Source organism: Strix aluco, chromosome 3 (genome assembly GCF_031877795.1).
Source record: "Strix aluco isolate bStrAlu1 chromosome 3, bStrAlu1.hap1, whole genome shotgun sequence".
NCBI classification, from domain to species: Eukaryota; Metazoa; Chordata; class Aves; order Strigiformes; family Strigidae; genus Strix; species Strix aluco.
The window spans coordinates 132,743,296-132,770,353 of record NC_133933.1 but is presented as its reverse complement, the minus strand read 5'-3'; the positions used below and the strand labels follow the sequence as shown (position 1 = coordinate 132,770,353).

The window sequence follows — 27,058 nt, the reverse complement described above, 5'->3', positions numbered from 1 at the left end:
ACCCCGGGGATCAGCTGGGCCCTGTTCCCCTGCCTGCTCCACTGCCTGTTCCGCTGCCTGTTCCCCTGCCTGTTCCCCTGCCTGCTCCGCTGCCTGCTGGGCTCATTACGGCTGGACGCGGCGCTCGCCGGACTCAGCCTCCGCTCCAGCCGCGCTCAGCACTGGTCGCCCATCCCGCAGCCCCCGGCAGAGGTGGGGTGTCCCCGGGGTCCCCCCGCGCTGAGCAGCCGCCCCCCGCCCCGGCAGCTCGGCCTCGTCACCGGTGACAGTTGCCGATTTGGAAGGCAGCTCCCTCCGGGGGCGCGGGGATCGGATTAATTAATCTCGCCAAGAGGGCGGGCGCCAAATTAAGCCGGTGACACACGGTCGGCCGGTTAGTCAGCGCTGCCGCGGGGGGGGCACCAGCTGATCCTGCCTGGGCGCGGGGGGAGCCTGCGGCACGCGCCGGCAGCGGCGTGGTGTGCCGGGGTGGGGACATCCCTCCCACCGGCACCTTTGCCAGGCTCTGGGCATGTGGGGCGTGAGGAGCGTGGCACGAAGGTCTGATGGCACCGTGGGCCGAGGGGACCCCAAGGGATGTAGGTGTGGTGCCACTGTGGCTTGAGGGACACCAAGGGATGCAGATGTGGTGCCAGCATGGGCCAAGGGACCCCAAGGGACACAGGTGTGGTGCCACCATGGGCCAAGGGATCTCACAGGACGTAGGTGTGATGCCACTGTGGCCTGAGGGACCCCCAGGGACACAGGTGTGATGCCACCATGGGCCAAGGGACCCCAAGGGACACAGGTGTGATACCACTGTGGCCTGAGGGACCCCAAGGGACACAGGTGTGATACCACTGTGGCCTGAGGGACCCCAAGGGACACAGGTGTGATGCCACCATTGGCCAAGGGACTCCAAGGGACACAGGTGTGATGCCACCATTGGCCAAGGGACCCCAAGGGACACAAGTGTGATGCCACCATGGCCCGGTGGCATGGATGTCCCCAACCCGGCGTCATGCCATGGGGACACAGCGCGTGTCACACGGTGGGGTGCGTGTGCGCAGGGCATGCATGTGCGAGGCGGCTGGGTGTGCCATGGGTGGGTGCAGGCGTGGTGAGGCCCGGGACCCCTGGGAAGGGGCCACAGGCCCCCTGGCAGGCCCCGTGCGGGGCTCCCCGGCACCCGTGGCTGCACCCTCTGTGTCCCACCCCCGCGCGGTGTTTGCCCACCGATAACCGCGCTTGGTGCTGCCCGTAAATCGTGGGTGGGGAGGAGGAGGGCTGGGAAGGGCCAGGGCTCATGGGGTCCCTGGGCGCTTTTTGGGGTGCATGGGGTCCGTGGGGGGGTCCGTGGGGCTGAGCCCACCTGCTGCCCCATGCGAGCAGTGGCTGATCCCCCCCAGGGCTGGGGGCAATTGGGTTGAATACGGCACTAATGAGGCGTGAAATTGTTGTCACCTGTAGAATAAACAGGGACAGGGGACAGGACAGGGACAGAGACAGGGATGGGGACAGGGACAGGGGACAGGGACAGGGGACAGGGACAGGTCCATGGGACAGGGGACAGGGACAAGGACACAGGTGCCACTGGACAGGCTCCCTGGCCGCAAACAGGCCCTGTGTCCCCACACAGCACCCACGTCCCCCCAGCACTGCTCCCTGGAACCCACAGCACCCTCATCCCCCCTCGGGGAGCGGCACAGGGCAGCCCCCAGGGGACCCCCCGGGGCTGAGTCCGGGCACAGCTCAGTGCATGTGAGGCCCCACAGCCACCACTGTGGGTCCCGTGTCCCCCCCACGACCCCCGGTGCCGTGGCCACTACTGGGAGCAGCAGGGAAGGGCGGAGGCGGTGGCTCGATGTCCCCAGGGGATGGCTCGGTGTCCCCAAGGGTGCGTGGCACAATGCGGGGGGTGGGGCAGGTACCTGGGGGGGGGGCTGGTGATGCTGGGGACGGGGGAGGGACACGGGAGGCAAGGAGGACCCTGCACACACGAGCCGTGAGCGTGCACGGGCCTGAAAGCAGGGGTGCACTGTGTGTGGGTGAGTGTGTACCCCGGGGGGTGCAGGATGGGGAGCAGAGACCCCCCCCGGGGATATGGAATGGGGAGCAGAGACCCCTGGGGATGCAGGAGGGGGAGCAGAGCCCCCCCGGGGGTATGGAATGGGGAGCAGAGACCCCTGGGGATGCAGGAGGGGGAGCAGAGCCCCCCTGGGGGTATGGAATGGGGAGCAGAGCCCCCCCAGGGATGTGGGAGGAGGAGCAGAGCCCCCCCGGGGGTGCAGGATGGGGAGCAGAGCCCCCTTGGGTGTATGGAATGGGGAGCAGAGCCCCCCCAGGGATGCGGGAGGAGGAGCAGAGCCCTCCCGGGGGGTGCAGGGGGGGATCAGACCCCCTCCCGGGGATGTGGGAGGCAGAGCAGAGCCCCCCCAGGGATGTAGGACGGGGAACAGAGTCCCCCCAGTGATGTGGGATGGGGTGCAGAGCCCCCCCGGGAGGTGTGGGGTGGGGAGCAGAGCCTCTCTGGGGGTGCAGGAGGGAGTTCAGAGCCCCCCCGGGGGTGCAGCGGTGCTCGGTGTGTCCCCCCAAAGCTGGGCTGGGCTCCCTGGGTATTCCCCGCTCTCACCGGGCTGAGGGGAGCACGAAGCCCCCCCAGGCCCACCAGCAGCCAGGAGACTTCCCCCCAGCTCCGGGGAGGGTCCCGGGTCTTTCCCACCGAGGCCCCTAATCCCTAAGACCAATGAGCACCTGGAGCGCGGCCGCGCCGTGCCAAATTGGGGCCGGCACGCGGGGGGGGGCTGCATCTGCGCCCACGAGGCCGCGGATGCCGGGGGGTAAGGTTTCCTCTGGGGGGGGCATGTGGGTGCCGGGGTACCCTCAGCGCGGTTGCAGGAGGGTCTGGGCATGGGTGCGAGGCGTCGCCAAGCCGGTGTGTGCCGGGGCTGGGCGCGGCACGAGCTTCCCGCCATCACCATCTCCGTGCCAGCGATGACGATGGCGCCGCCATTGCCGGGGCTGCTCGGGGTGGGGGGGGCACCCGTTGCCCCCTCCCCAAGCCCAGCTCTCCCAGTTGGGAGGGGATGGGGGCCCCAGCGCGGATGCTCCCACCTTTCCGCCGTCAGAAAACATGCTCGCCGCGGCGGGGGTTGCGGTGGGGGGGCACATCTGGCGGGGTGGGGGGGCGCGCAGCCGGCGCCGTGCCGATGGCACAGATGTGGCGGGCGCCGAACACAGGCGGCTCTGTCTGCTGCCAGCGACCTGCAGCCATGACAAATGCGGGGAATCTCCCGGCTCTGCCGCCCCGGCGAAGCGCCGGCAGCTGCTCTCGTGCCGCGCGCAGCTTTGGAGCAGTCGTTTCCTATCAAAATATCAAAAAAACTTCCCCCCCCCCCCCCCCCTTTTTCATCAAAATCGCTGCTTTTTCCACAAGGCGAAGGGACAAGACACCCCTTAGGGACGAGATGAATTTATTAAATATTTGGCAGATGACAGAACATGGCTTCCAGTCTACAGGTTTCTGTTAGAGACATTCCCCCCGCTCGCTCCCGCTCTCACCCGCGGTCCCAGGAATGGGGAACGGCACCAAAACTTGGCCGTGGCCCCCGACCTCCCCCCCTGACTGCTGGGGTCTGCCGCCGGGGACACCCTGATTGTGTGGGTACGGCCGGGGGAGCCCCCGAGCACACGGGTGCCGAGGGACGGCACAAGCAGCCGACACCAACGTCACCGCCAGCCCCGCCGGGTGCGGGGGCACCGCAGGGCGCCCGTCCCTCTGCCCTACCCCGGAAAACTGGGGGCTCCCCTCTCCTGGCATCGACCCCCGGCAGTGGGGCACCCCTGGGTGCCGAGGCGGGGACACGGCTCAGCCCAGGTAACTGCCCTGGGAGAAAACGTTTTTAGGTGGTGTTTGGGTTTTTTGTTCAGGTGGGTTTTGCCCGAGGGAAACTGCCAAGTTTTGTCACAACCTGAATCTGGCGGGTGCTGCTGCCTGGGAGAAGGTGCCACGAGCCCCACAGCTCTGCCCCAGCCCCTGCTCAGCCCACGTGGGAATTAAAAAGGGGCTTAATTAGGGGCTTAATTACAGCTGCCGCGGCTATGCCGCAGCGCTGGGGCCCGGATGGCCCCTGGGAGTGGAGCAGTGTCCCCCAAAACCAGGGCGACGTGGGAGCCCAGCGGTTCTGTGGTTCTGCTCAGCATTTGGCGAGGGGATTACGGCTCAGACCGGGGCAAAGTCACTGAGAGCAACCAGCAACTGGTCCCCTATGGCCTGTCTCGATGTGCTGCCCCCAGCATTCAGCCCTGCGTCCTCCCCAGCCCCGCTCTTTGCTGGTGACCCCCATTCCTGGCTCCTGACAAAAAATGACCCTCCAGCTGCATAAAATAAACCCCCAGATTGAAACGAACCGTATCTGAGCAGATTTCACTGAGCAGATTTCCCCGGCAGCGGGTGCTGAGCAAGGCCGGGCTCTGACATGGTGCCCGTGGCCTCGGGAACCTGCACACGCCGGGGCCGGGGGCAGTAGTGCCGGGGCAGGACTTATAGAGTAAAGCCTGGCCTGAACTGTTCCTCCTGGGGTTTTAAGGCGATTATTCCAAAGGCAAACAATAGTTCATCAGCAGGTTTCAGAGTTAACCAAGCTGGGGGGGTGAGTGGTTTGTGCCCTACGCGGTGTCCCAGCACGTCACCGGTGGAGCTGCCGGGTGTTACCGGGGTGCAAAATGATCGCAGGGATCCTGCCTGGCCCAGGAACCGTCACGGCACAGCCTGGCCCCCAGCGTCCGCGCCGGTCCCAGTGCTTGCCTGGAGCCCGCGCTGCCCACCCCAGGGACAGGCTGGTGCTTGGGGCAGCAGCGTGGCGAGGGCAGACCCCGGGCCACCAGCTGGGCTTCACCGACACGGTGACCTCCCCAAATGACACCCTTGGGTGACACGGCACAACAGGCTGCCCGGGGCACCGCCGAGCCAGCTACCCACGCTCTCCTCGGCATCACCGCGGGGAAGGCTGGGGGGGACCCTGCGGCGTCGTTCCCGTCACCCCCGAGCGACAGCGGAGGGAAGCCACCCGCAGCAGGCTGATGAGGACAAGAGCAATTAAGCTCAGGCCTTGCTGATCCGACGCATGGACCCTCCCGGTGCCTGGGTGCTCTTGCTGGCTGCAGGGTGCTCGTTGCCGGAGCCGTGCCGGATTCCCCCCACGGCAGCGGCTTGCTGGGCGAGCACCGTCCTCCCAGCAGCAGCCAGCACCAACCTGCAGCCCCAGCCTTGCAAGAATATAAAGCATCTGCTAAAACACTTTTCTGGCTAAAATCAATGGCACCGCGGGTGAGGTGACGCGGAGCTGCGGCACGCAGGCTCACGTTTAACACACATGGACGACATCACGGCCACGTCCAGACAAAACCCTGCTGATCCCGCCAGGTTTTCCAAACAAAGCCCACGTGCCCCGGCCACCAAGCCAGTGGCCGCGGCAGGTTTTTGTCTCCTGGCCATCGTGGCAGCAAAAGCGAGAAGGGAAAGTCGCAGGGTGAGTAATACCAGGAAAAAAGCAGCAAACACGACGCTCTGCTGCGGCCCAGGCTCAGCGCGGGACGTGCTTCCCCGACGGCTGTGGGAGGTGGGTGTCCGTCCCTTCCCCCCAGTCTGCGCCACGTTTTAGGCCCTGGCACCTCTAAGGAAGCGACAATTTCCACCCCACATCCCGCCCGCTGCCACCATCACCACCCCGAGCCGCCCCATGGGGCTGGGCCAGGCGCCCCCCCGGGCCCACCATGGCACCACCTCCCCGGCCGCTCCCGCTTCTGCTCAGCAGGAGGAAGACCCCGGTGCCTGCACACCCACAACACCTCCCGCCGCCGCCGGCCTTCACCACCCCACCAGCCCAACATTCCCATTCTCGGTGCTTGAACCCAGCCAAAGCCGCTGTGGGCCCTAATTCAGCAAAATTCAGTCGAAAACGCACACGAAATCCTTCCCCATCCCCGCGAGCGCGCTCTGCTTGGCAGGCTAAAGCTAACACGCTGCACCAGGTTATCATCACTTTCCTTTCCTTCTTGACAGCTCATTCACAATATTTATATTCAGCTAAATCTGTGGCCACCACGTATGTTTATTTTCTCTCTCCCCAAGGGCTGTAGGTACCCAACGAGCACTTTCCACCGGGAACCGAGGCCGCGTATCGGTTCAGACAGGAAGAAAAGCTGAGGGCTGGTTTCAGGGTTTATCACTCCTCTCCATTCATCACCCTTGATAAATATTTATAGATGCATTAGGGCACTCAGCTCCTTCCACTAAAAATAACATTCCTAAGCACCAAGAAAAAAAAAAATCACTAGTGATTGGGACTGATTACAATGTTTTCTAAGCAGCTATGGAAGCAAAGCCTAGCAAGGGCCGGAGCGTGGTGAGCTGCCAGCCTCAGACTACACAACTGGGTTATTTCTCTTAATTTTAAACAAAACTGAACTCGACTGCTGAAAATGAAGGCAGAGATGCTCGTCGGAGCCTAGCAATGGTCCTCCCTGAAGCCCCTGCTTGCAAAAAGGAATTTTTTAACAGTCTGAGGAGCAGCAGAGCCAGCAGCGCCGGGAGGCCGGCGGCCACCGCTGGTTGTGCATCCCTCGCGCCCGGCCGCCTCCTCCCGGGATCGACACGCCACATCACACACGACGGCAACCAGACACCGACAGGCAGCGCCGTATTTTCAGAAGGTGGGGTTTTTTTTTTTGAAGGCAGAACCCCCTCCGTGTCGTGCGCGAGGCACACCGGAGGCTCTACCCCCATTTTTTTCATGCACACCGAGGGGCGGAAGTCAAGAGGAGACAACCAGCGTGTGACACGATGATGACGCCATTTGGGAGGAAATCAGGAAAGATCGGTACACTTAGCAGGAGCAGGGAGGATTAGCTTTCCTTCTTTTCTTTTAAACCTCCCAGAAATTGCTGAGTTTGATGGGGCATTGTCTGATTATCATTAGTAAACACATGGAAGAAAACAGTACATGCAATGACCTAAGAGGCAAGTGCCCACGGGAAAAGCCCTCTGGGTGGTTCGGAGAAAGCCGCTTTCGTCAGCAGGTGGTTGAGATCGGTCACAGTTGCACGATGGTGGATGTGTCGGCTGGAACGTGCCTCTTCCGAAGGATGGGGAGACGTCTCTTGATCGTAAGCGTAACCCTCCGTGCCTGCGCCGTCAGAAACACACAACGCGCCGTCAGCAGCCGCGGAGAGCGGAGCTCCAGCCTGACCTGCGTGGGGCTGGAGATCGGCTCCCGCGTGGAGCCAAGCTCCTCTCCCGGGGCCTCCTGAACCTTCTGGTTGGGGCTCGGTCACCTCTGGGGCCACCTCTGGCAAGCTCGGAGCAGACCAAATGTGTGGCAACCCGGGCAACAGAGGAAACGTGAGCTCCCGAGTCAACGGCGCCGGGACCACGATGCCGTGGCAGGTCCCCAGGTCCTGCAAGCGAGGGCCCGCTTGACGCAGTTGACTCTGCAAGCCAAGGTGAGGCTGGTGCTGGGCATTTTCACCCCAGAATAGCCAAGATGTGTTAACAAAGAGCCCTTGGCGATGCTGCCCATCCCAGCCCCCTCCATCACCAGTGGGCAGCTGGAGCCGCCGGCTCGACTTGGCCAACCACCATCAGCACCACGAAGGCTCAGGAGGACCCATCACAGGCCCCGGTGCCACAAACGGGAACACGAGGCACTTGAAGAACCACCGCCCTTTAAAGGGTTTTTTCCTTTCACTGACATGTCTTTTTTCATTCTTTCTGGAGGATAAAGAAACCCGAAAGTAGTTTCTCTTATTTTTTCAGTCGTCTCTAACTTAGCGCTCATCAGCGCCGGTCCTTGGTGGTGTTGGAGGCACTGCTGGGCTTCTCAGGGAACAGGGAGCTTCTCGTCTCCAGATCAGTGGCTAAGGGGTGACCAGGGTCAAAGCCATCCTTTTCTCCAAAGCCATTAGAGTTAAAGGGACATTAAGAAAAAGCCACACACAGCAGTATAAACAGCTCTCCATTGCTGGCTTCCTCTCTAATGGTATAATTTCACTCCTTCTTGAGTTACCAGATTGTTTCCCAGATGAGGCAGGACTTGAATTTCTAATGTAAAAACTATTAGAAAAACTCTCAAGCCGCTTTCGCGTTATCTCTATCCACCACTAAAACGGCAGGGAGGGAAGAAAGGGCAAAACCCCTTTTTTCTCCTTTGCAAACTACCTCTAGAGGACAACTGTGGGGGGTTTATCATGCAAAATCGTGTTTCAGATCCATCACGACTAACTCATCTGGCCCACTTACCCCTGTGGGCTGGGTCTGGACTTAGTTAAAGAGGAAAGACCTTCTCCTGTTTGGTTTCTACAACTGACCAACCCAATGCCTAAAGGAAAAGGTTCTAGAAGGAAGGTTACCCACTATGCCAGGCCCCAGCCCTTTCTGGCTAGTTATGAGTGCATCCACACTAGGCTTTTCTGCCTGGAGAACCCTCCTTCTTCCCACTGGGAATGGTGAAAGATGGGCATTGTGGCTACGGCAAATATCCGGCGAGCGTACGGGGAGCGTGGAAACCCGATCGGGTGCCCTCCGACAAGCTTTTCAGATGGGGGAGATAAGGATCTTATTCAGGTCCGTCGGAGGCATTGTGACGGCGGGGCTCAGACTTTCTCCCTGACCGCTATCTCGTGCTCTCCAACCACCTGTTTGTCTATCCATCTGTTGTGCCTTATTATAACTTAAAGCGCAGGCTCTTTGAGGGTAGAGATTGTATTTTTAGTACATCTGGATAGTGTCCATCACAATAGGGTCCTATTTCCTGGCTGAGGCCTCTCAGTATAGAGGAAATACTCATAAAACAGGAGATAATGCTGTTCTCACTGAAGTTAATGACATTTTCCCACTGTCTGCAGCAGGAGCAGAATTGGGGCTTAACAAGAAAAAAAAAAACCCAACATCCTTTTGAACGGTTGCGGCGCGATGGGCAGGCGGGGAACCTTCCTTGTGCAGAAATAGGGGACAAAGGACTCGGGCAGGAGATGAGCAGGGACTTGGTGCTATGGATTGCAATGGCACGTCCAGAGAAGCGCTGCTGGAGGTGGGAAGAAAAAAATATATCCACCCTTACCTGAATTGCTGTACAGCCTGAGGTCGTCTAACCTGCAACACAGGGGAAAGGCACATTTAGAGAGGAGGTGATTTGGTTTCCTGTAAAATGAAAAGTCTACCCTCTTGTTGCTCTAAGGGGTAACTCTTCTCAGGACTGCAAACAGCTTTCCAGGCACTGGGATTAACTGGCAAGTCCTCTGAAATACAAAGCAGGTAGAAAAGTGTCCCTGATCCTGCCAAATCCCAGGAATCCCAGCATCGCTGAGGTGGGAAGGGACCGCTGGGCATCGCCCAGTCCAACCCCCCACCCAAAGCACATCAGGACCTTGCCCCAGCAGGTTTTGAGTATCTCCGGGGGTGGAGATGCCACAACCCCTCTGGGAAACCTGTGGCGGTGTGGGACCAGCCTCACGGTAAAAAAGTATTTTTTATTTTCAAACAGAATTTCCTGCATTTTGAGGTGTGCCTGTTGCCTCTTGTCTTTTCACTGGGCACCACTGAGAAGACTCTGGCTGAGTTGTTTTCAGTCTTTTCCAGCAGTTATTTACGCACAGTGATTTGGTCCCAGCTCTCCTCGTGTGACGGATGCTTCAATGTCTTCAGCATTGCCATGGTCCTTCCCTGGGCTCTCTCCAGTCTGTCCATGTCCCTCTTGTACTGGGGAGCCCAGCACTGGGCGCAGCACTCCCGGGGTGGCCTCACCAGTGCTGAGCAGAGGGGAAGGATCCCGTCCCTCGCCTGGCAATGCTCTGCCAGCCCAGAAAACCATCGGCTTTCATTGCAGAAGGACACATTGCTCATGGTCAACCTGGTGCCCACCTCCTGGCTCTTCCCTCAAAGCCACGTGCAGGTGGCCTCCAGCCTGTCCTGGTGCTGGGGGTTGTCCCCAGGACTTTGCACTTCTTGTTGAACTGCATCATGTTCCATTTCTCCAGCCTGGTGAGGTCCCTCTGGACGCAGCACGACCCTGCGGGGTACAACCACTCCTCCTGGTCTGGTATCACCTGCAGACCTGCCGAGGACGGACCCTGTCCTGTCCTCCAGGAACTCCATGGACTACACTTCTGATCAGTATGGGCAGGTGCGTTTCAAATTGGGTATTTCTGTCTCCTTATGGGGCTGCAAACCATGTTCTTTCTTGACAGAGAGGCTCACACCTCTTTAGTCTCTTTTCTAGCGGTCTGGGGGTTATAAAATCCAAATGACCAACACACGAAGGGAGCAGCTCATGGAGAGTCTCCTTCCAGGTGATATTGTCATGGCTTGACCTCCTGGTCACCAATGGGAGCTCACTGTCCTGGGGACAGGCAGCAGGACCAGGACAGCCCTATCCGAGCGGGGTCCGACCTGGAATAACGTCTGGCACACGCGCAACGGCCGGAGATGTGACGCCGGGTTTTGAGAAGGGGTAACACCGAGAGAGCGCCGAGGCCGGCTGAACCACCGCGGGGTGACGTGTAACGTGACTGGAGGGACGTGACTTTGCCAGCTCCTGCCTGTGCTTTTCTGTGCCTGGAAACCCATGTAGACATCTCCTCTGAGGATGCTGCTTCGTTTGTAATCCTAACCGCAGAAGACGCAGCCAACTTGGGAGTCTTCCCGAATGATTTCATCCTGCTAAAGCCGTACCACGCCGCTGCTATATCAAGCGTAGGAACGTTAAGTCTCTCCAGCGGGGAAGCGAGGTCTGAGGTTGATTAATTGGGACACAGAGAAATATGAAATAACTTTGTGAAGAAACTTGTGAGGAAGCCCAAGGGTGATGCTGTCCCTTGGAAACACATCGCAGCCGAGTCCCTGCAAGGACCAGCATCTCCCTTGTCTACGTCAGCGCAGAAGTTGGGGAATACACGAGCTGCAGGTGATTTTTCTTCATGTCTGTGTTGTCCATTCAGGACAGGAGGAAGTAACGGAAGAGCTTTGCTGAGGTGGGGATGGACGCAGAGTCATGGTGCGAAGAATGAAGCGGGTCCATTGGACCCCGCGCATCCTGGTCATGGGTCTCAGCATCATCCTGGCTGCAGGTCCCAGCAGCATCCCAGCCACGGGTCCCCACAGGGGACAGGGCACAGAGAGCAAGTGTTTTGGTAATGCCCGGCCTCGACGGAGCCCACGCAAAACCCGGAGCCTGACGCCCCACGGCCAGGCGGGCTTTGATGTCTGGAGGAGCTCCCGCAGCGTAGACGCTCTGCAGGAGGACTGCAGTTTAGATATTGATCGTTCCCTGAGTTCTCTGCCAGATTTTTATCTCACTAACTTTGTGACATTAAGAAATCACTTACTCCCTGGCAGAGATAATATTTACATTCCACACAAAGGCTTTTGGACCAAATTCTGCTTTTGGTTACACATCTCAGTCCCCGTCCCCCCCCCCCCCCCCCCCCCCCGCCCCCCCGCCCCCCCGACTTCAATGCTGCTGCAATGAGTAACAGAGCTGAATTTGTCTTACTACGTCTCTGCTACCATACATCATATTTCAACTCTCCAAAATCCCCCTTTCCCTATTTCCCATGCAAGATACAATGCACATTTGGAAAAAAGCAGAAGGGACATCTGCTAAGCATCTAAAATATTTAACTGAAGAGGAATGTTCTAGGGCAAAGGGGGTCCTGTGATTTAGAGCCAATGCAACTCTGCTTTGAAAACTCCTGTTTCAGCTAAAATCAAATTTACTGCACTTCTTCCTACAACCTTATAACGTCTAATACTGATGGACAAGCCATCGGGAAGCAGAGCGTTTCCAAACACCTGAATGCTTTGCAGAACTCACGGGACAGGAAAGCTCAGGAAAATGAGCTCTTTTGGTGAGAAACGTGAGCCCCGCCACTACAGCTTAGCCAGAAGGAAAACGTGTGTTCAACAAAAAAAAGGATAAAAAGTTCCAGTTTGTTGATGCTGAAATTAGGTTTGGCTCAAGGGAGACAAATGCTTGAGCTGATTCAAACCTGTCCAAGTCTGTTTCTTGCGCTTTGGTTTAAAACACAGACAGCAAAGGTCCTGAGGCCCCCGAGCAAGGTCCCTTCCCCCCAAGGGTCTGGGAGATGCTTTGTCCTCGCCGTAGCGATCTCCTCCAGCCCCACCGTGGGCTGCAAGGTGTCTGTAAGCCTCGGGGCTGTGCTCCGCACCAGCGATGATCGCTTCCAGCCCTGGGAATAACTCTGCTAGGATGTGTCACGGACTCATTTGCACCAAAGGAAGAGGTGGTCTGGGGAGGATGAGGATCTAGACCTGCAATCCCAGGAGAGCAGAGATGAAAGAGACCTCCTGGGCAACGGCGTTCAGCCAACGGTGCTGCCTACGCAGGGTTACCAGCGGCAGAGTAATTCTGAACATTTGTCCAGCCAAGGTCACAGGAGGAGGCAGTGGCTCAGCAGATGGTGGTCCCACCGCTCAGGAGCTTCACTGGTAACCAGCCCACACTTTGGTTTTTGCTAATATATTCATCTGAACTGGGTTTCTCGCAGCACTCAGAGCAACTCCTCCTCCTCTTACACATTTCTGTGCACGACCTTTGCTGAAAGAGAAACATTCTTGAAAGCTGACTACACACGCTGAAGGAACCCTGGCTGTGACATCATCCCAAGGCACGGCAGATGTTGGAGAGTGCGACCCGGCAGCGTGGCGATGGCCGGAGCGGGCAGATAAACCTGTGGGGTGTCTGCAGGTGGTGTCACAGTGGCCGCAGGACACGGGCTGCTTCCACCCAGAGCCTTCTCCTGGGGCTCCAGACAGAGGTCCTGCAGGTCAGAAAACGCTTTACAGCTCAGAGACTGCAGCTTGTCCCCTTACCTTGGTCCTTTCCATTCTGCATCTTTTCTGTTTCTTCTTCATCTTCTTCCTCTGCTTCAAAAAAAAAAAAAAGCAAGAAAAAAAAGAAAAAGCAGACATGAGACAAGTAGGTGAGAGAATAGATGCTCGAGGAACTTTTCTGTGGCAAGGAAGATGTGGCTTTTCAGGCACAGCTGGCATGGAAGGGGAAGGAGGACCAGCATCATCCTTCCTACGACACAGCGCCTGTTCACTGCTGGTGGCAAAACCCTCCCCGCTCCGTCCTGGCCGGACGATGAGAGGTTGTAGAGGGCTAGCTGGAAGCAGTGTCTACGTTGTCCAAACGAGTGGACTACTAGTGGACTACTAACCTGGCCCAGGCAGAATTGGGACCAAAGCCCCTTGTGCACTCACTTCAGCACTGTAAGAAACAAAGAACGGCACAACACACACGGTGGGAAGGAAGTCGTGACTTTTAGGCTGAATCTAAGAAAGAAAAACGAAAATGGTTTCTTGGAGGGTCCCTTCTGGCGCTGCAGGGTTTGCCCACGTGAGGCGTTCGGTGACGCCGATGCTGACACTGGGGCAAAGCCACTGTAACTGGTGACAGCCTGTGCCCCCAGAGACGGACGCTCAGTCTATGTCTGAGAGCCGGTGGGTCATTATATTGAACTCCGGCTGGGCTGAAGAGAGTTTATGGCCAGGCTCGTATTTATGGAGCAGAGAGCGGGAGCAGAAGGTCACATTCTTCTGCAGATGGTGGCTCATATCTCTCTGTGCAACATTTCAATGAGACCTGTGTAAACAGGTAACAGTTATTATGAGCAGTGATATCACTTCTGCCTACTTCACACGCTGCTGAGAGCAAAGAAAAGGAGAAAACCCTGCAATTAAAGGCACAATTTGAAAAACCGAAGCGTTTTGAATTGGTGTGATCAAAGGGGATCTTACAAACATTTGCTGTCTTTGTTGCTTTGACAGCAGGACTGGTGAGACATCTGGGAGTCACACGGCCTCTGCCTACTCAGCAGTGGCCACCGACGAGTCCTTCGTGCGAGTGCAGAAGAGATCACGGACAAAACCAAACGCATTTTCAATAACAAGAGACGTGACCTGGAGCTCCGCAGCCGCTTTGGGTCCTGAACCTGCCTCCTGCTCGGCAGCTTTGCAAGGCCGGGGCTGAGCCAGCTCCAGCAGCATCACACCTGGATCCTGCAGATGGGCACTGCGTGGCTTTTTAAGCTCAGCTGGAGTAAAACTGGTACCAGCATTCCCTCGGCAGCACCAGGAGCACGAGACTATCAGCGCGGGAGGAGGGGGACGGCAGGAGCATCTCTGGAAGCCCGGGCAGGACGGGGTAACCCTGGGCAGCGTTTCCTTTCCGCAGGGATCCGTTTGCTGAGCTCGTGCGAGGGCACGGAGAGGCGAAGGGAGGTGTGGGTGGTGCACGCACCGGTGTCTCACAAACCCCTCCAAACACAATGCCTGCAGCTATATTGGGCGAGCCCGGGGCTGGAGGAGGTGTCTATTCTCACAGCTTACCTCCGGGACAATATGTGTTAAATCCCACTGACTCTCATCAGCTGAGGATAACTCATGCTTTTCCTAATTTACACAAATGAAATGATTTCAGCTACTTTCAAGGGAGCCTGCTTTCGTATCTGCATATCCTCAAGTAGGAGACTGTAATTAATTCCATTTTCACTCCCTGGTGAACCGTAACTGCTTTGCACGATCCCTGACAAGCCTAGAAGGGCTGTCAGTAGCTCAACCCTGGGCTGTTTGCGTTTGCCAAACTCTTGGGGATTTCAGAGGAGGGCAGGAGAGCTGCAGGCCTGGCCGACACTTCGGCCACCAGCCAGCCCGGCCCAGCCCCCGAGCGCTGCCACCCCACTGCAAATGTGCTCTTCTATTAAAAGCAAAAAACCAAATTGCTGCAGACATCTGTTTGGGGCAGAGGGTGTGTTCGCCGGGTTTCAGCCTAGAGGGAAGAGAGGAGAGGTGTGTGTGTGTCTTGAGCACGGTGATTTATTGAAGAAACACACGGCCCTTCGCTGCAGTGGCACCAGCGATGCTGCTGTCATACATGAAAGACTTTATTAACTCACAGCTGCCTTTGCAGCCAAGACACGGGGTTCAGACTGGATGAATTTACTGCTTAGCAGTAAAATATCAACCCGGTTTATAACTGTGAGTTCTCCATTAAGGGCAGTGGGAACAAAAAGTCTAACTGGTTTTAACATGGAGTTTGATAAGTTTATGGGGGGGATTATGTGATGCAACTACCGGATACAGCAAAGGGCTGGGGGAGGCGCGAAACAGAAACCGTGAGGTTCAGTCTGATCACAGAACGCTTTCCCTCTCTCTTAAAAGAGAAGGCAGCCCACAAACAAGCTGCTGGAATCCTAAATGATTGTCTACTCCACCACTGACGAAGCTCAAGAGCCACGGGATATGTCCCCGGACTACAGCAGAAGCTGCTCCAGTCCCATCAGGGTGTTTACCTCCACTGGCACAGTAAAAAGCCACAAAGGGAATAATTATCTTTTTTCCACATCGCTGTTTAATCCTTTGTTTGGCCTCACGTACGTTTACTGTATCAGTGCAGAGGAGTCTCACCTGCTGCTCCAGCACCACCGTCACTAAGCGATACTCGGGGGAGACTCGCTCACAAATCCACCCCGGCTTCGGACTTGCCAGCTTGTGTTGTGAAGGAGCTCTGGCTTCCAGAAATGGGACTGGGAAGTGGCACTTCTCCTGCCCAGTCAGGGGCCCAGGACATGCCTGTGGGGCACTCTGGAAAAGCTGCTTAGTGCTGTTACGTAGGCAGGGATCAATAGGAGCAGGAGTGTGGGAGCGGGATGCGAGTCCGCCTCATGAATCACCGACGGTGCTCTCAGCCAGGTCTGCACCCGCAGGGTATTGCCTTAACTACCAGTGATAAAATCAATGGAAAGCCTGCTCAGAAGGTCTTTGGAGTGCGCAGTGATGTGAGCTATAAAAATTATTTTCCATTCAATCGTTGAAAAAATGAACGCGGAATCTCGCATTACGCTTTAAACAGTTTTTTAAAAAAATAAATCTAAAGACAAATCTCCAAGTTCCAGCTTCCAGCTCTCTGCTGCTCAATTAACTCTTACCTGAGTGAAGCTCCTTCACCAGCGACGACATGGTGTTGGTGATGGAATCGGCGGCGACCAGCAGGTCGTTGCGGAGGTTCCTCCTCGTACCTGGGAGCAGAGCAGACACACACAACAGTGGGAATCGCACGTGCCGCGCCGCCGCTGCCCGCCCTGCCCGTGCCACGATGCTCGGCCATGCGTCCCTCACCGTTCCCCACCGCAGTCCCCCTGCCCCGGGACAGCGGGGCCCCCCCGAAGCAGCTCGGCCTTTAGATGGTGGGTTCCTCTGGCACAGCCCAGTTCTCCCTGATTGCCTCTTTGGCTAATTAGCTGCCACACCGCTCTTCTCCTCGGCCAGGCCAGTGTGCCGACGGCAGCTCAAGGGCAGATGATGCTTCGCTCCCCAGGACAGGAGCTGCAGCTCATCCGTGCTCTTTGTTCCTGCAGAGTCGTTATCGCTGCCGGCTTCTCTGTTGCGATCGATATGGCTGAGGTTTGAGGGGAATAAAAGATAACTGAATTTTCACCCTCTTGCATCACGGGAGGAAGCAACCCTCTTCCTCGCCACGCCACGCAGCCGGGGGCACGGCACCGCACTGTCACCTCTGGTGACACTGCCACACGCTCTCCCATGCGAGGTTCTGCGTGAGGGACCCACTCGCCCCATCAGCAACGTGAACATCTGCCACGGCTCCGCAAGAACGGCCGGGACCAGCGAGGGGCCACGCTCTGCACAGGAGCCCTCAGACTGGCTCCTGCCCGTCCAGGAGATGAGCGAGGGCAGCAGGAGCTGCCGCGCGTCGGGGATGACGCTTCTTGCTGATGCTGGGAAGACATCGATCTTCTTCGCCATCTAGGCTGGCTCCATGTGCCGGCGGAGCCCTGTCCTCGCCGAGCCCCCTTTTCCTCCAGCACCTTTTTGTGCCGCACCGTTTCGGTTTTATTTGGAGGCTTTGATGGCGCGGGGTCACGTTTCCCGCGTAGCTGCCATTTCTCAGGTTGCGGAGTCGACGGCCCCGAGCTGCAGCTTCCCCGGCCCCACCTCAGCCGTCCCCGTGCTTTAACTGCTGACAGAAATGCCTCGAGGCGGCCTCTTATCCCACACAGGCACCAGATGTCCGCCCCAGCGCAGCCTCCAGGACCACCGTGGTGGCTGACGGTGCTCTAAGATCTCGGTGTTTGGGACCCTGTCCTTCCCTCCGCTCTGGTGAGGGCACGAAGGCAACACGTGTGGAATCGCCGGAGACGTCACACGTGACATTTTGCAGCTGCTGAACTGCCGTAACGACAACTGTCCATTCCACGTTTACTTCTGTTTGAAGTGGGGTGTCTCTTCCATTCCAGGCATGCTGCTTTAATCTCCCAAATGCCCCGTCCTTGGCTGGGGGTGCTGTCAGAGCACCCGCTCCTACGTTCTGCCTGTGGATTTTAGTGCTGTTTGAGTGCTGCCAGCGCACGCTCCCAAGCTGAGGTACTTTCCATCAGCATCTTTTTCCTCTGGGTTATGTTGCCAACTGACCAGCATCATGCCCAAGGCAGCAGCAAGGCACTGGGTGTTCCCGTGCATGGACAAACACTGTGCAATTCCTGGGAAAAAAAAATGCAGATTTTGGCCAACAAGTCTGGGACCTGTGACTTAGGAGACTCCTCCACATCTCTTACACAGCTGAGGCCACTTCATCCGGGTTTGTAGATGTCCCGAGTCCTGTCACTGCACGTGACAGTGAAGCACAACCACCGCCCCGCCTGGCCTTACTTTTGGGAGTGAAAGGTTGTAAAATTCCCTGTGAAACAGATGAATAAAGTTAACGAGCTCATCTGGTCATCTATGTGCAGAAGCCACCCAAAGCCCTCCTGGCTGGTGGCATTCAATTATTTTATTATGTGAAAACATAGAAATTTTATCCCTGTTTCCTGTGTTCTCCACTTGCCTTGAATTTGCCTGATTTTGCATGATTAATATGAAATAGCACTAATTGTGCAGATTGTCTTTCCGGAAGGATCATTCCAGGAAACTTATTATGGAGCCTGTTGGCCATTTTTTTTCTTCTAAGGGTTTTTCTAGTAGTTGAATAAAGCCACCACTGTGGTTATCATGAGAGGAACTTCCAGCTTTCTGTCGGCAGCGGCGGGTCGTATTTGCATCTGAGAGATCCTGAGGGACTGTTTTCTTCTCTTTCAAGTTGATAAACAGCAGCATTAGTTTTCTAATGAGATGGTGGCCTCTGCACCTGAACATTTCAGCTGGAATACCATCGGGGTGTTTTATTCTAATACTGCATTACTGCGCTCTCCCTCTGGCCAAGGGGAAGATCAAGAGATCGCCTATGGAGCAAACCTATCTAATCTAAGATGATATGATCAAGATCACTGGGATTCAATACTTTACAGGTTTCCTTCTCTAGACCTTCCCGCACTGACGGGGCAGCTCACAGAGGACTTATGCCCCGGGAGGAAGGACAGGAGGTCAGCAGCCCTGCCCGCTCCGAGGTCACGGCAGCAAGAGGTGGAACAGCACTGAGATCCTCGCTCCCTTTGCCTCCTCTCTCCCACTGTGATGTTTTATAAGAATCTGGTGGATACGCAAAAGTTAGCAAAAATAATTCAAATATTTTTGTTAAAAAAAAAAAAAAAGAAATAAGTGTCCTGCAGGCGTTGCCTACAGATCCTTCGCTTCTGGGGAGTTGTCACCACCACCGACACCAAGCTGTCGTGATGCAGCTGCTGCACAAGTCCTTAGCCCAGCCCCAAACAGTTTTACACAACACCTGGTTCATCACAACATACATCTGAGACGTTGTCAGGTGTTAAATACCTAGAAAAAACCAAGTTTTCACTTTGGGCAATATCAACAGGTCCCGACGAAGACTATCCGCCTAGGAACATTCAGGTAAAAGGCATGAATGAGCCCTTGATTAATTACATCAGCTTCTATCAGAGCCAGGAGTTTGAGGAAGACAGCTCTGGTGATTGTAAACTGTGCAGAGAGAAGTTTGCTTTGTCATGGCTTTTGCCTGTATCTCCGAAGAAAAAAGCAGATGGATAGAGAGCAAATTTGGATGCCAAAGCAATACTGTAAAATGAAAAAAAACCCGAGTAGGACAGTTAATGTACTACTATAATCATGTGTTCATTACTCCTAGCAGTAGAAAGGAGATCATTTCATTTCTTTGTGCTTTCCTAATTAAAAAAGGAAAGGGGAAAATGATGAGGCAGATAGAGCAGATTTTCCCAGTAACTGGTAGGACTCATTGCGCTGCTGTTCCACTTTACGCAGCCTGGAAAAAGAAAGCCAATCTGCAAAGGGGGGAAGGAGAGGCAGCTGCCAAAGAAATCAGTTGAGAGCTCTCGGCTGTACCATCAAACTTGTTGTAGAGATGAAGAGGAGGCGACTGGACCACCCACAGCAACAGATGGAGTGTTGTGCCTCTGGTATTTGGCACCCTGCCTCCCTGGAAATGCCTGCTTCTGCTGTCGTTTCTGGAAGTGTTTAGAGAGATGAGGAGCTTGTTCCTACCGATGGGATCGGAAAAAGACATATCCTTCTCACAGATGAGTTGTGGATGCTGGGGGTTTGCAGGCTGGATGTCCTCCATCACCTGTCCCGTCCACCGGCCGAAGTTCTGGAGAACAAGCAACAGCCTTTCCCTCTGCTGAGCAGGCTGGGGGCTAAGGGCTCCCAGTCCTTGCTGTGCTGCTCCAGCCACCAAACGCCAGTTCAAAGTGTTCGCTGGTGCCTCCTGCTCCTCTGCTACCACTTCGTAGTCTCCTTCCTCACCTTCTTCTGGCAGCAGCTCGCTTAGGCAAGGAAGATCGTTCTAGAAGGATATATCCGATGAGCAGCTGATAAATGCAAATTGTGATTTAAAAATCTGTTTGGTTCTGAGATACATCATCAGTTCTGGGAAGTTTATTTTCATGTTTTCTTTGTTTTGAAAAGGACACCGTCCATCTGACAAAGGTATTTGACACTGGTATTCACGATCTTCCCTACCCGGAATGAGAAAACACCACCTCCAGTTCTGCGACTCCATATGCTACAACTTGTCATCTTTTAAAGAAATAAACAACCTGGCCTCTGCGAGGAGGGGAGGGCTCTTGTTTACTGCATAGGATCGATACACAGCAGAGGCTGTGGCAACCTGGCACTGCGGGCTCTGAGGTGGCCAATGGCCAGTGGGATGTCCCATGGAGCGCCGAGAGGTCCGTACCAAGAGGTGCTGCCCAACGGTTGTCTCTGCCCACAAACAGGTGAAGTCCTTGCCAGTGCAGTCCAGAGAGGTGGATTTTTTGTCCTTCTTTCTTTTATTGTCAATAAGAAGAATATAAAATATGAGTGGATGTCCATCTCCAGAAACGTGGGTTCAGAAACAACCTCTGTGTCTGTCAGAGGTACCCAAGGAGACCGGTTTTTCTCACAGCTCTACATCCCGGGATGCTTCTGGAGTACCAAAGATGAAGAGTTCTGAACCAATATGGGCAAAAGAGAAGAAAAGAGCATGTAAAACCCAAGTGACACCACTCCTGAGAAATACAGAGTACGGGCCCCAGTTCCTGCTGGGAATGGCTTCCTTCACCACGAGCAGAGTTGAAGTAGGTAGGACTGAAGAATAACTAATTTCCCCCTCCTCTGCAGTGAGATGGTCCCTGAAGGTAAAAAAAAAAATTGCCAAGTTTCTTGACATCAGACTGACAGTCATGTCTTTGCTTGCCGCCTTCCAGCATCGCCAGGTAGTTGGAATCTTCAGTATTTGAGGCAGAGGCAGTGGACTGCATTGAGCTGAACAAGTTTCCATTTCATCTGGTTGTCTTCAAATTTTGGAGCCCTTCTTGAGCCAACAATGGCTTTGACATGGAAAAGTTTGACTTTTTTGAAACGCGTGACTGTAAAACTTTTTTGTTTTTAAAAAAAGCAACAGCAGCTAAGTATAAACTCACACTACCTACAGAAGTTGGGGAATAAAAATATGTATGTCAACTGCTGCCCTGATTTTGTACAAAGCACAATAAGCTGTATTATTCACAAATGGGCAGCTTACCCATTTGATCCAACCACATGGATTTTACCAAAGAACCAGAGGACAAGGTGGACAGAGGGGAATACAGCTGGGACTACCTGATAATCCAGCACTTGCTACGTCTACTTACGGAGCAGTTGGCAGCAACGAGTTTAGGCCAGAAAGTGATATCTTTTTCCAATGCAGAGGGGAGTAACATGTAGAAATGGTGCAAAAGAAGGGGCTCTGATTGTTGGAGCAAGAAAAAGTTCATTGTCCTATTTGTCCTTCTGCTTCTTCATTATGGTCTTCTCTTCTCTTCTCTTCTCTTCTCTTCTCTTCTCTTCTCTTCTCTTCTCTTCTCTTCTCTTCTCTTCTCTTCTCTTCTCTTCTCTTCTCTTCTCTTCTCTTCTCTTCTCTTCTCTTCTCCTCTCCTCTCCTCTCCTCTCCTCTCCTCTCCTCTCCTCTCCTCTCCTCTCCTCTCCTCTCCTCTCCTCTCCTCTCCTCTCCTCTCCTCTCCTCTCCTCTCCTCTCCTCTCCTCTCCTCTCCTCTCCTCTCCTCTCCTCTCCTCTCCTCTCCTCTCCCTTTCTCACGTTTAGCACTTTTTTCTTCTCCCCATGGGGCTGCTGCACGTCTCTAGCAGAGCAAGCGAGCCATTCTGCAGATGTGCACACCAGCCAACGGCTCTGTTAGGAACAGCCTTGAGCTGCACTGCAAAATCTCAGCTTCCTTTCTGCCTCATAACCAGCAGAGAGGTGAGTAGCTGTTGGCTAAATGCTGCGCATAAGAAGGTTGTTTGTTTTCTTGCTTCTGGTCATTAGCCTGCTTTTTTCCTCTTGCAAATCATAGCACAGTTCAACCACCAGATTTGTAAATACAACCAGTTTTAAATGTCTAACTGTTAAATTACTTGTGGGCGTCACTTTCTGGGATGCAGGATCCCCTCCCCGGAGGGAAGATCATCATCACAGAAATAATCTCATTAAGTTGTAAAGATTAAAAATGTGCCCCCAATCTCTTTGGTCTAGAGTGCAGGAAAGGTGTTCAGAATTATTGTCTCAATATTGGTGAGTTACGCTTTTCTTGTAATCATCCAATCACAGGAGGTTTTGGGTGGGAAGGGATGTTAAAATCACACAGTGCCACCCCCCTGCCCCGGGCAGGGCCACCTGCCACTAGCCCAGGTTGCCCAAAGCCCCGTCCAACCTGGCCTTGAACCCTTCCAGGGAGGGGGCAGCCACAGCTTCTCTGGGCAACCTGTGCCAGGGCCTCACCCCCTCACAGGGAAGAATTTCTCCCTCACGTCTAGTCTGAATCTCCCCTCTTTGACTCGATGACGGCAGGATTAACGCCAGATGTGGTTCTGCTCTGTGTGACATTCACCTTGTGTGAAAGCTTCCTGCACATCTCCTCCGACGCCTGCGAGCGAGTCCTGCGGGCCGTGGGTCGGGGTAGAGCCGGCGGAGGTGGATCTGACGGGCATGGGCATGGGGCGGCCGGCTCCGTGGGTGGGCGAGGACTGCGCCGAGCCTGCTGCCTGCGCCTGCACGGGAGACACGAGACACAGTTTCCAAATTTTAAACTTTTTTTTTTTTTTTTTTTGGGTCAATGTCTAAAAATAATTCAGAAAAAAAAAATGCATAAAGAAAGATGCTTCACCAAAACACTCTCGATTTGAGTAATGCCGTGCGTGATCAGTAGATGTGGGAGGACCCTGCGGCGGTGGCACGCCGGGCGCGGCGCATCGTGCGTCGGGCTGCACGTGGCACTCGCAGCTCTGCCGCCTCGGGTGCAGGATCTGGCCCACGGCCTCCCTGCTGTACGCTTACTGGGTCACCGCTGGGACGGCACCTTGGAAAATAACCCCGGGAAGGCACCGAGTGACCTTCCCCGCTGCGTGCTCCAGAAGGACCCGTCAGCTGCTTCACATCTGCTCACCCTTCCCGCAGGCTGCAGGGAGGAAACCCCAGAGTCCGCGGCGGCACCGAGGCTCTGCTGAAGGTCCATCCCCTCTTAAAATTCATTTTAATACATTTTATGTATTTTATTATGTTTTATGTATTTTAATATATTTTATATACTTTAGATCTAGTATATATTTTATATACTTTATATATATTTTACATATTTTATATATTTTTACATATTTTATCTATTTTGATTCATTACTAAAATAGTGATTTTTAACATTTTTATTTTACATTTCCTTCCAGCCAAACCCACCCCGTCTCTGCCGTGCCGCCCCAAACGCAGCTCCGCGCCATGGGTGCCGATGCCTTCCTCCAGAAGGCTTCTGGTGCCCCCCCCCAGCAATCCAGGGACAACGAGTGATGGTCCCAAGGCCCTCTGAGGTACTGCCTGTGTCCTCAAAGTCTGTCAAATTTCACAGCAATTCACAAACAAATAAGAGAATCCTTTTTTCCCTGCGGTTTGAAGGCTCAGGGAAAACTTGTAACATTCATTTGGGCAAAACTCCCACCGGCTTCAAAGAAGATGCTGCCCCAGCAAAGCCTCGGGAGCACAACCCGATGTTAGGCACCGGAGTGATGAGCAGGGGAAGGAGAGGGACTGACAGATGTATGAGGAGGAGATAAATATAGGAGACTACTGACATGCACTTATTGGCTTCATGTTTTCAAAAAAATAACGTCACTTAAACACTCGGTGCGTGGTGCCAGCAGGAGAGAGCACAAGGAGGCATCCACCAAGAGATGCACCTCGCTGGGTGTTTAAGGATGTTCACGGAGCTCAGTTCCCCTTCTTCCTCCTTGACTGATGACAGCAGAGGGTCTGCGCAGCCCGGCCGGGCCCCGGCGCCCACCCTCACCGTGGGGGCACGGAGACGCTGCCCTTCCCCGCAGCAACGGCCGGTCCTTACGAGCGCTCTGAATACGCCCAGCACCGCTTTATTGTTCAGAATCTGGTTGTTCTCTGCAGCCACTCGTGTCTGTCAACAACCTCCGAACCCTCCTGCTCCACTGCAGAGTTATTAGTGATCAGTTTTGTCTGGCTTTGCTGGTGAGGGTTTATGATCTGTGACTGTATTTATATTTAAGCACGGTCCCTATGCTGCCCTTGATTAAAGGAAAGCGACTCATAAATAATTACACGCTCAGGGCATTCAAACCGTACAACCCCTCTGAGCAAATACCTGGTTTGTTTGTGCCGTTTGGCTTCTTGTCTTTTTTTAAGCCTGTTCATCAGTTGCTCCCTTTGACGTGCAACAGTTACCGGGGCAACCCGGCCTGCGCAGCGGTGATGCCACGCGGTGACACGGCCAGCACAGCCCGTCCGGTAGCCGGCCACCATCACAGGAAGGTTTTACCCGTGCCCACGGCAAAGTCCTGCTTCCCGTGGGAGCATCCCAGAACAAGACGCTGCTTGGGACCGCGTGGGGATGGCTGCAACACCAGGAGGTCTCCCTGCCAGCCCAAAGTTGATATTCTTACTAATGTGACAAGCTAGTCACGTGTAAAATTGTCATTTTGAAACTATTAATAATAGGGGGATTAAAAGAAGTGAGTAAAATGTTCTCGAGGCACGGGTGTCTGCAGGGGTGAGGGCTGCCGGAGGGAAATGACATCTTTCGGAGGTAAAATCATTAGAAAATGCACATGCCACACCAGTAACTTCCCTGCATCGAAACATCAAATAAAACCTTAAAAAATAACCTGAAAATGCACAGAGACAGGCAGGAGTGTCTGAATTTGCATAAATTAGTGGCTAAAGAGGCCTGCCCAGCGTCCAGCACGTGAGACATGGCACAGTGGAAGTGGCAGTGTTCACCCATCCCACGGCTCTGGGTCCCTCTGCTCCTCCCAGACCGAGCATCGGCCCCGGCAGCTGCTCGGATGAGGAAAACCAGCTAAATCAAGACCAAAAACTAGAAGGAAACCCACCACCAACAGCCGCATCGGGGGCAGAGGCCGATGAGCTGGAGCTCCCCTTTCCCCGGGAGGGAGCCAGAGGAGGGTGTGGGACTATTTTCTGTTTTGAAGCCCATTCCCCAGGTTGCACCTTGCCTGGTGGGACCGCAGCAGCGTTCCTGCTCACCACCTGAGGCCATCGAGGGTGGCAGCTGTGAGGGGAGGGGTCACAAATGAAAAGCCACCTAGAGATTTTGTGGTTTGGAAAAGCAAGAGTTCAATTAACGGAGTCAGACCTCACCGCTGACCTCCCCTCCCCAAACACATCTGCCTAAGCTGCGAGGGGATGGATTTGACCCCGCGTGGTGAACTTGACCCATCCCACCCGTCTCCACCTCCGGCCCACAGCAGCTTTCGCAGATACGGTCACTCCGGGGACCAAGGGGAGGCCTTGAGCCCCAGGATCGCCCACGCCAATGGGCTGGCAGGAAAAGCCGGTGAGCAGCACCCAGACACCCGCCATGCACACGGAGATTTCAGCCCTGGAGGGAGGGAAATTTTTTTCTCACCATCATTTATCTTTGAGACACGCTGCCTACATTTATGTTCTTAGAGTAAGCGCCCAAGCACCTGAATTTATTTTTTTTTTAAATTTTTTTTAACCGCTGGGCACACAGATGGGCCATGCGGATTTGCATACTGCAGCCACCGGCGCGGAGGGGCTGGGAATGTCCCTGGTCCCCGCGATGACACAGTTCCTGGAAACCGTAGTGATTTTGAGACCAGCTTGTGAGGTCACACGCAGATGGGGAGGGGAGCAAGTTTCAGGGCTGAGCTGCATTGCCCCGCTGCCCCGGCCTCGTGCCCGCTCACACGGCCCCGGGCGATGCACCCCACAGCACTCAGGGGCTGAAGGAGGATCTGAAAGTTTTTGGTTCAGTGAAGATTTGAAAAATCATCTTCACAAGAAATGCTGCCTGCTGCTGCTCAGGGCTGCCGTTCCCAGGCTGCTGGTGCTCCCAGAGCTGCACTGGGACCCCGTGGGCTCCAGTAGCTGCACTGGGGGGTTGGCCCCAGCTGGTAACTCAGCACCCACCAGCCGCTCATGAACCAGTGGGATGGAAAAGGGAACTAGAAAAGCAAAAGAAAGAAAAACTCATGAATTGAGCTGGAATGGACATGAGCCAGCAGTGTGTCCAGGTGGCCAAGAAGGCCAATGGCATCCTGGCTTGTATCAGCACTAGCGTGGCCAGCAGGGACAGGGAAGGGATCTGACCCCTGGGCTCGGCACTGGGGAGGCCCCACCTCGATGAGTGGGTTCAGTTTTGGGCCCCTCACTCCAAAAAGGCCATTGAATGACTCGAGCGTGTCCAGAGAAGGGCAACGGAGCTGGTGCAGGGTCTGGAGCACAGGTCTGATGGGGAGCGGCTGAGGGAACTGGGGGGGTTTAGTCTGGAGAAGAGGAGGCTGAGGGGAGACCTCATGGCCCTCTGCAACTGCCTGAAAGGAGGGTGCAGAGAGGGGGGATGAGTCTCTTGAGCCAAGGAACCAGCACCAGGACAAGAGGGAATGGCCTCAAGCTGCGCCAGGGCAGGGTCAGACTGGCTCTTAGGAAGGATTTCTTTGCAGAAGGGGTTGTTGGGCGTTGGAATGGGCTGCCCAGGGCAGGGGGGGAGTCCCCATCCCTGGAGGGGTTGAAGAGTCGGGTTGACCCAGCGCTGAGGGATCTGGTGGAGTTGGGAACGGTCAGGGTGAGGTTCATGGTTGGACTGAAGGAGCTTCAAGGGCTTTTCCAACCCAGATGATTCTGGGATTCTGTGGACATTCTAGGCAAGAGGAGACGCATCTCTTGCTCCTGATTGAGAAGGGGAATGGAAAAGCAACTCGTGGCCAACACTGACACCAAACCTTCTTGTGCAGTGTCTACCAAGAGACATGTGGGAAGTGCCGGGGTTGGAGCTGCACCTGCATGAGTGGCCTTGCAGGGGCTGGTACAAAACCCTCTGAGTTCATGTCTGAAAAGAAAGAATCTGATCGATTATGGACAATTTCTTGGGAGATCTCCCTGAGGCCACAGTATTTGTCATGAGAGGAGATGACACCTGAACGGGTCTCGGGTGGGAACTGGTGATGTGCACAAGCCTCTCTGGGCTGCCCGGGCTGAAGGAGGACCCGAGTGTCTGTGGGGATGGTGGCTCCTTTCTGCTCATGGCTTGAATGTGGCA

The 27,058-nt window shown here is 55.2% G+C and overlaps 1 protein-coding gene across 12 annotated transcripts in view; it reads right to left on the bottom strand.

Moving 5' to 3' along the window:
* Positions 1-3,435: 3,435 nt before the first annotated feature.
* The window catches only part of DTNB (dystrobrevin beta), a 218,174-nt gene continuing 194,551 nt past the window's right edge, over positions 3,436-27,058 (bottom strand). For 10 of the 12 annotated variants that reach the window (XM_074820417.1, XM_074820418.1, XM_074820416.1 and 7 more), the window contains 5 exons: positions 22,351-22,510; positions 15,988-16,077; positions 12,869-12,922; positions 9,099-9,130; positions 3,436-7,166 (listed from right to left, as the gene is read on the bottom strand). In XM_074820417.1, the coding sequence (XP_074676518.1) occupies positions 9,126-9,130; positions 12,869-12,922; positions 15,988-16,077; positions 22,351-22,510 (309 nt within the window). In that variant the 3' untranslated portion in view covers positions 3,436-7,166; positions 9,099-9,125. The remainder of the gene's footprint in view (positions 7,167-9,098; positions 9,131-12,868; positions 12,923-15,987; positions 16,078-22,350; positions 22,511-27,058) is intronic. The other 2 variants (XM_074820421.1, XM_074820423.1) reach the window with 2 other exon arrangements.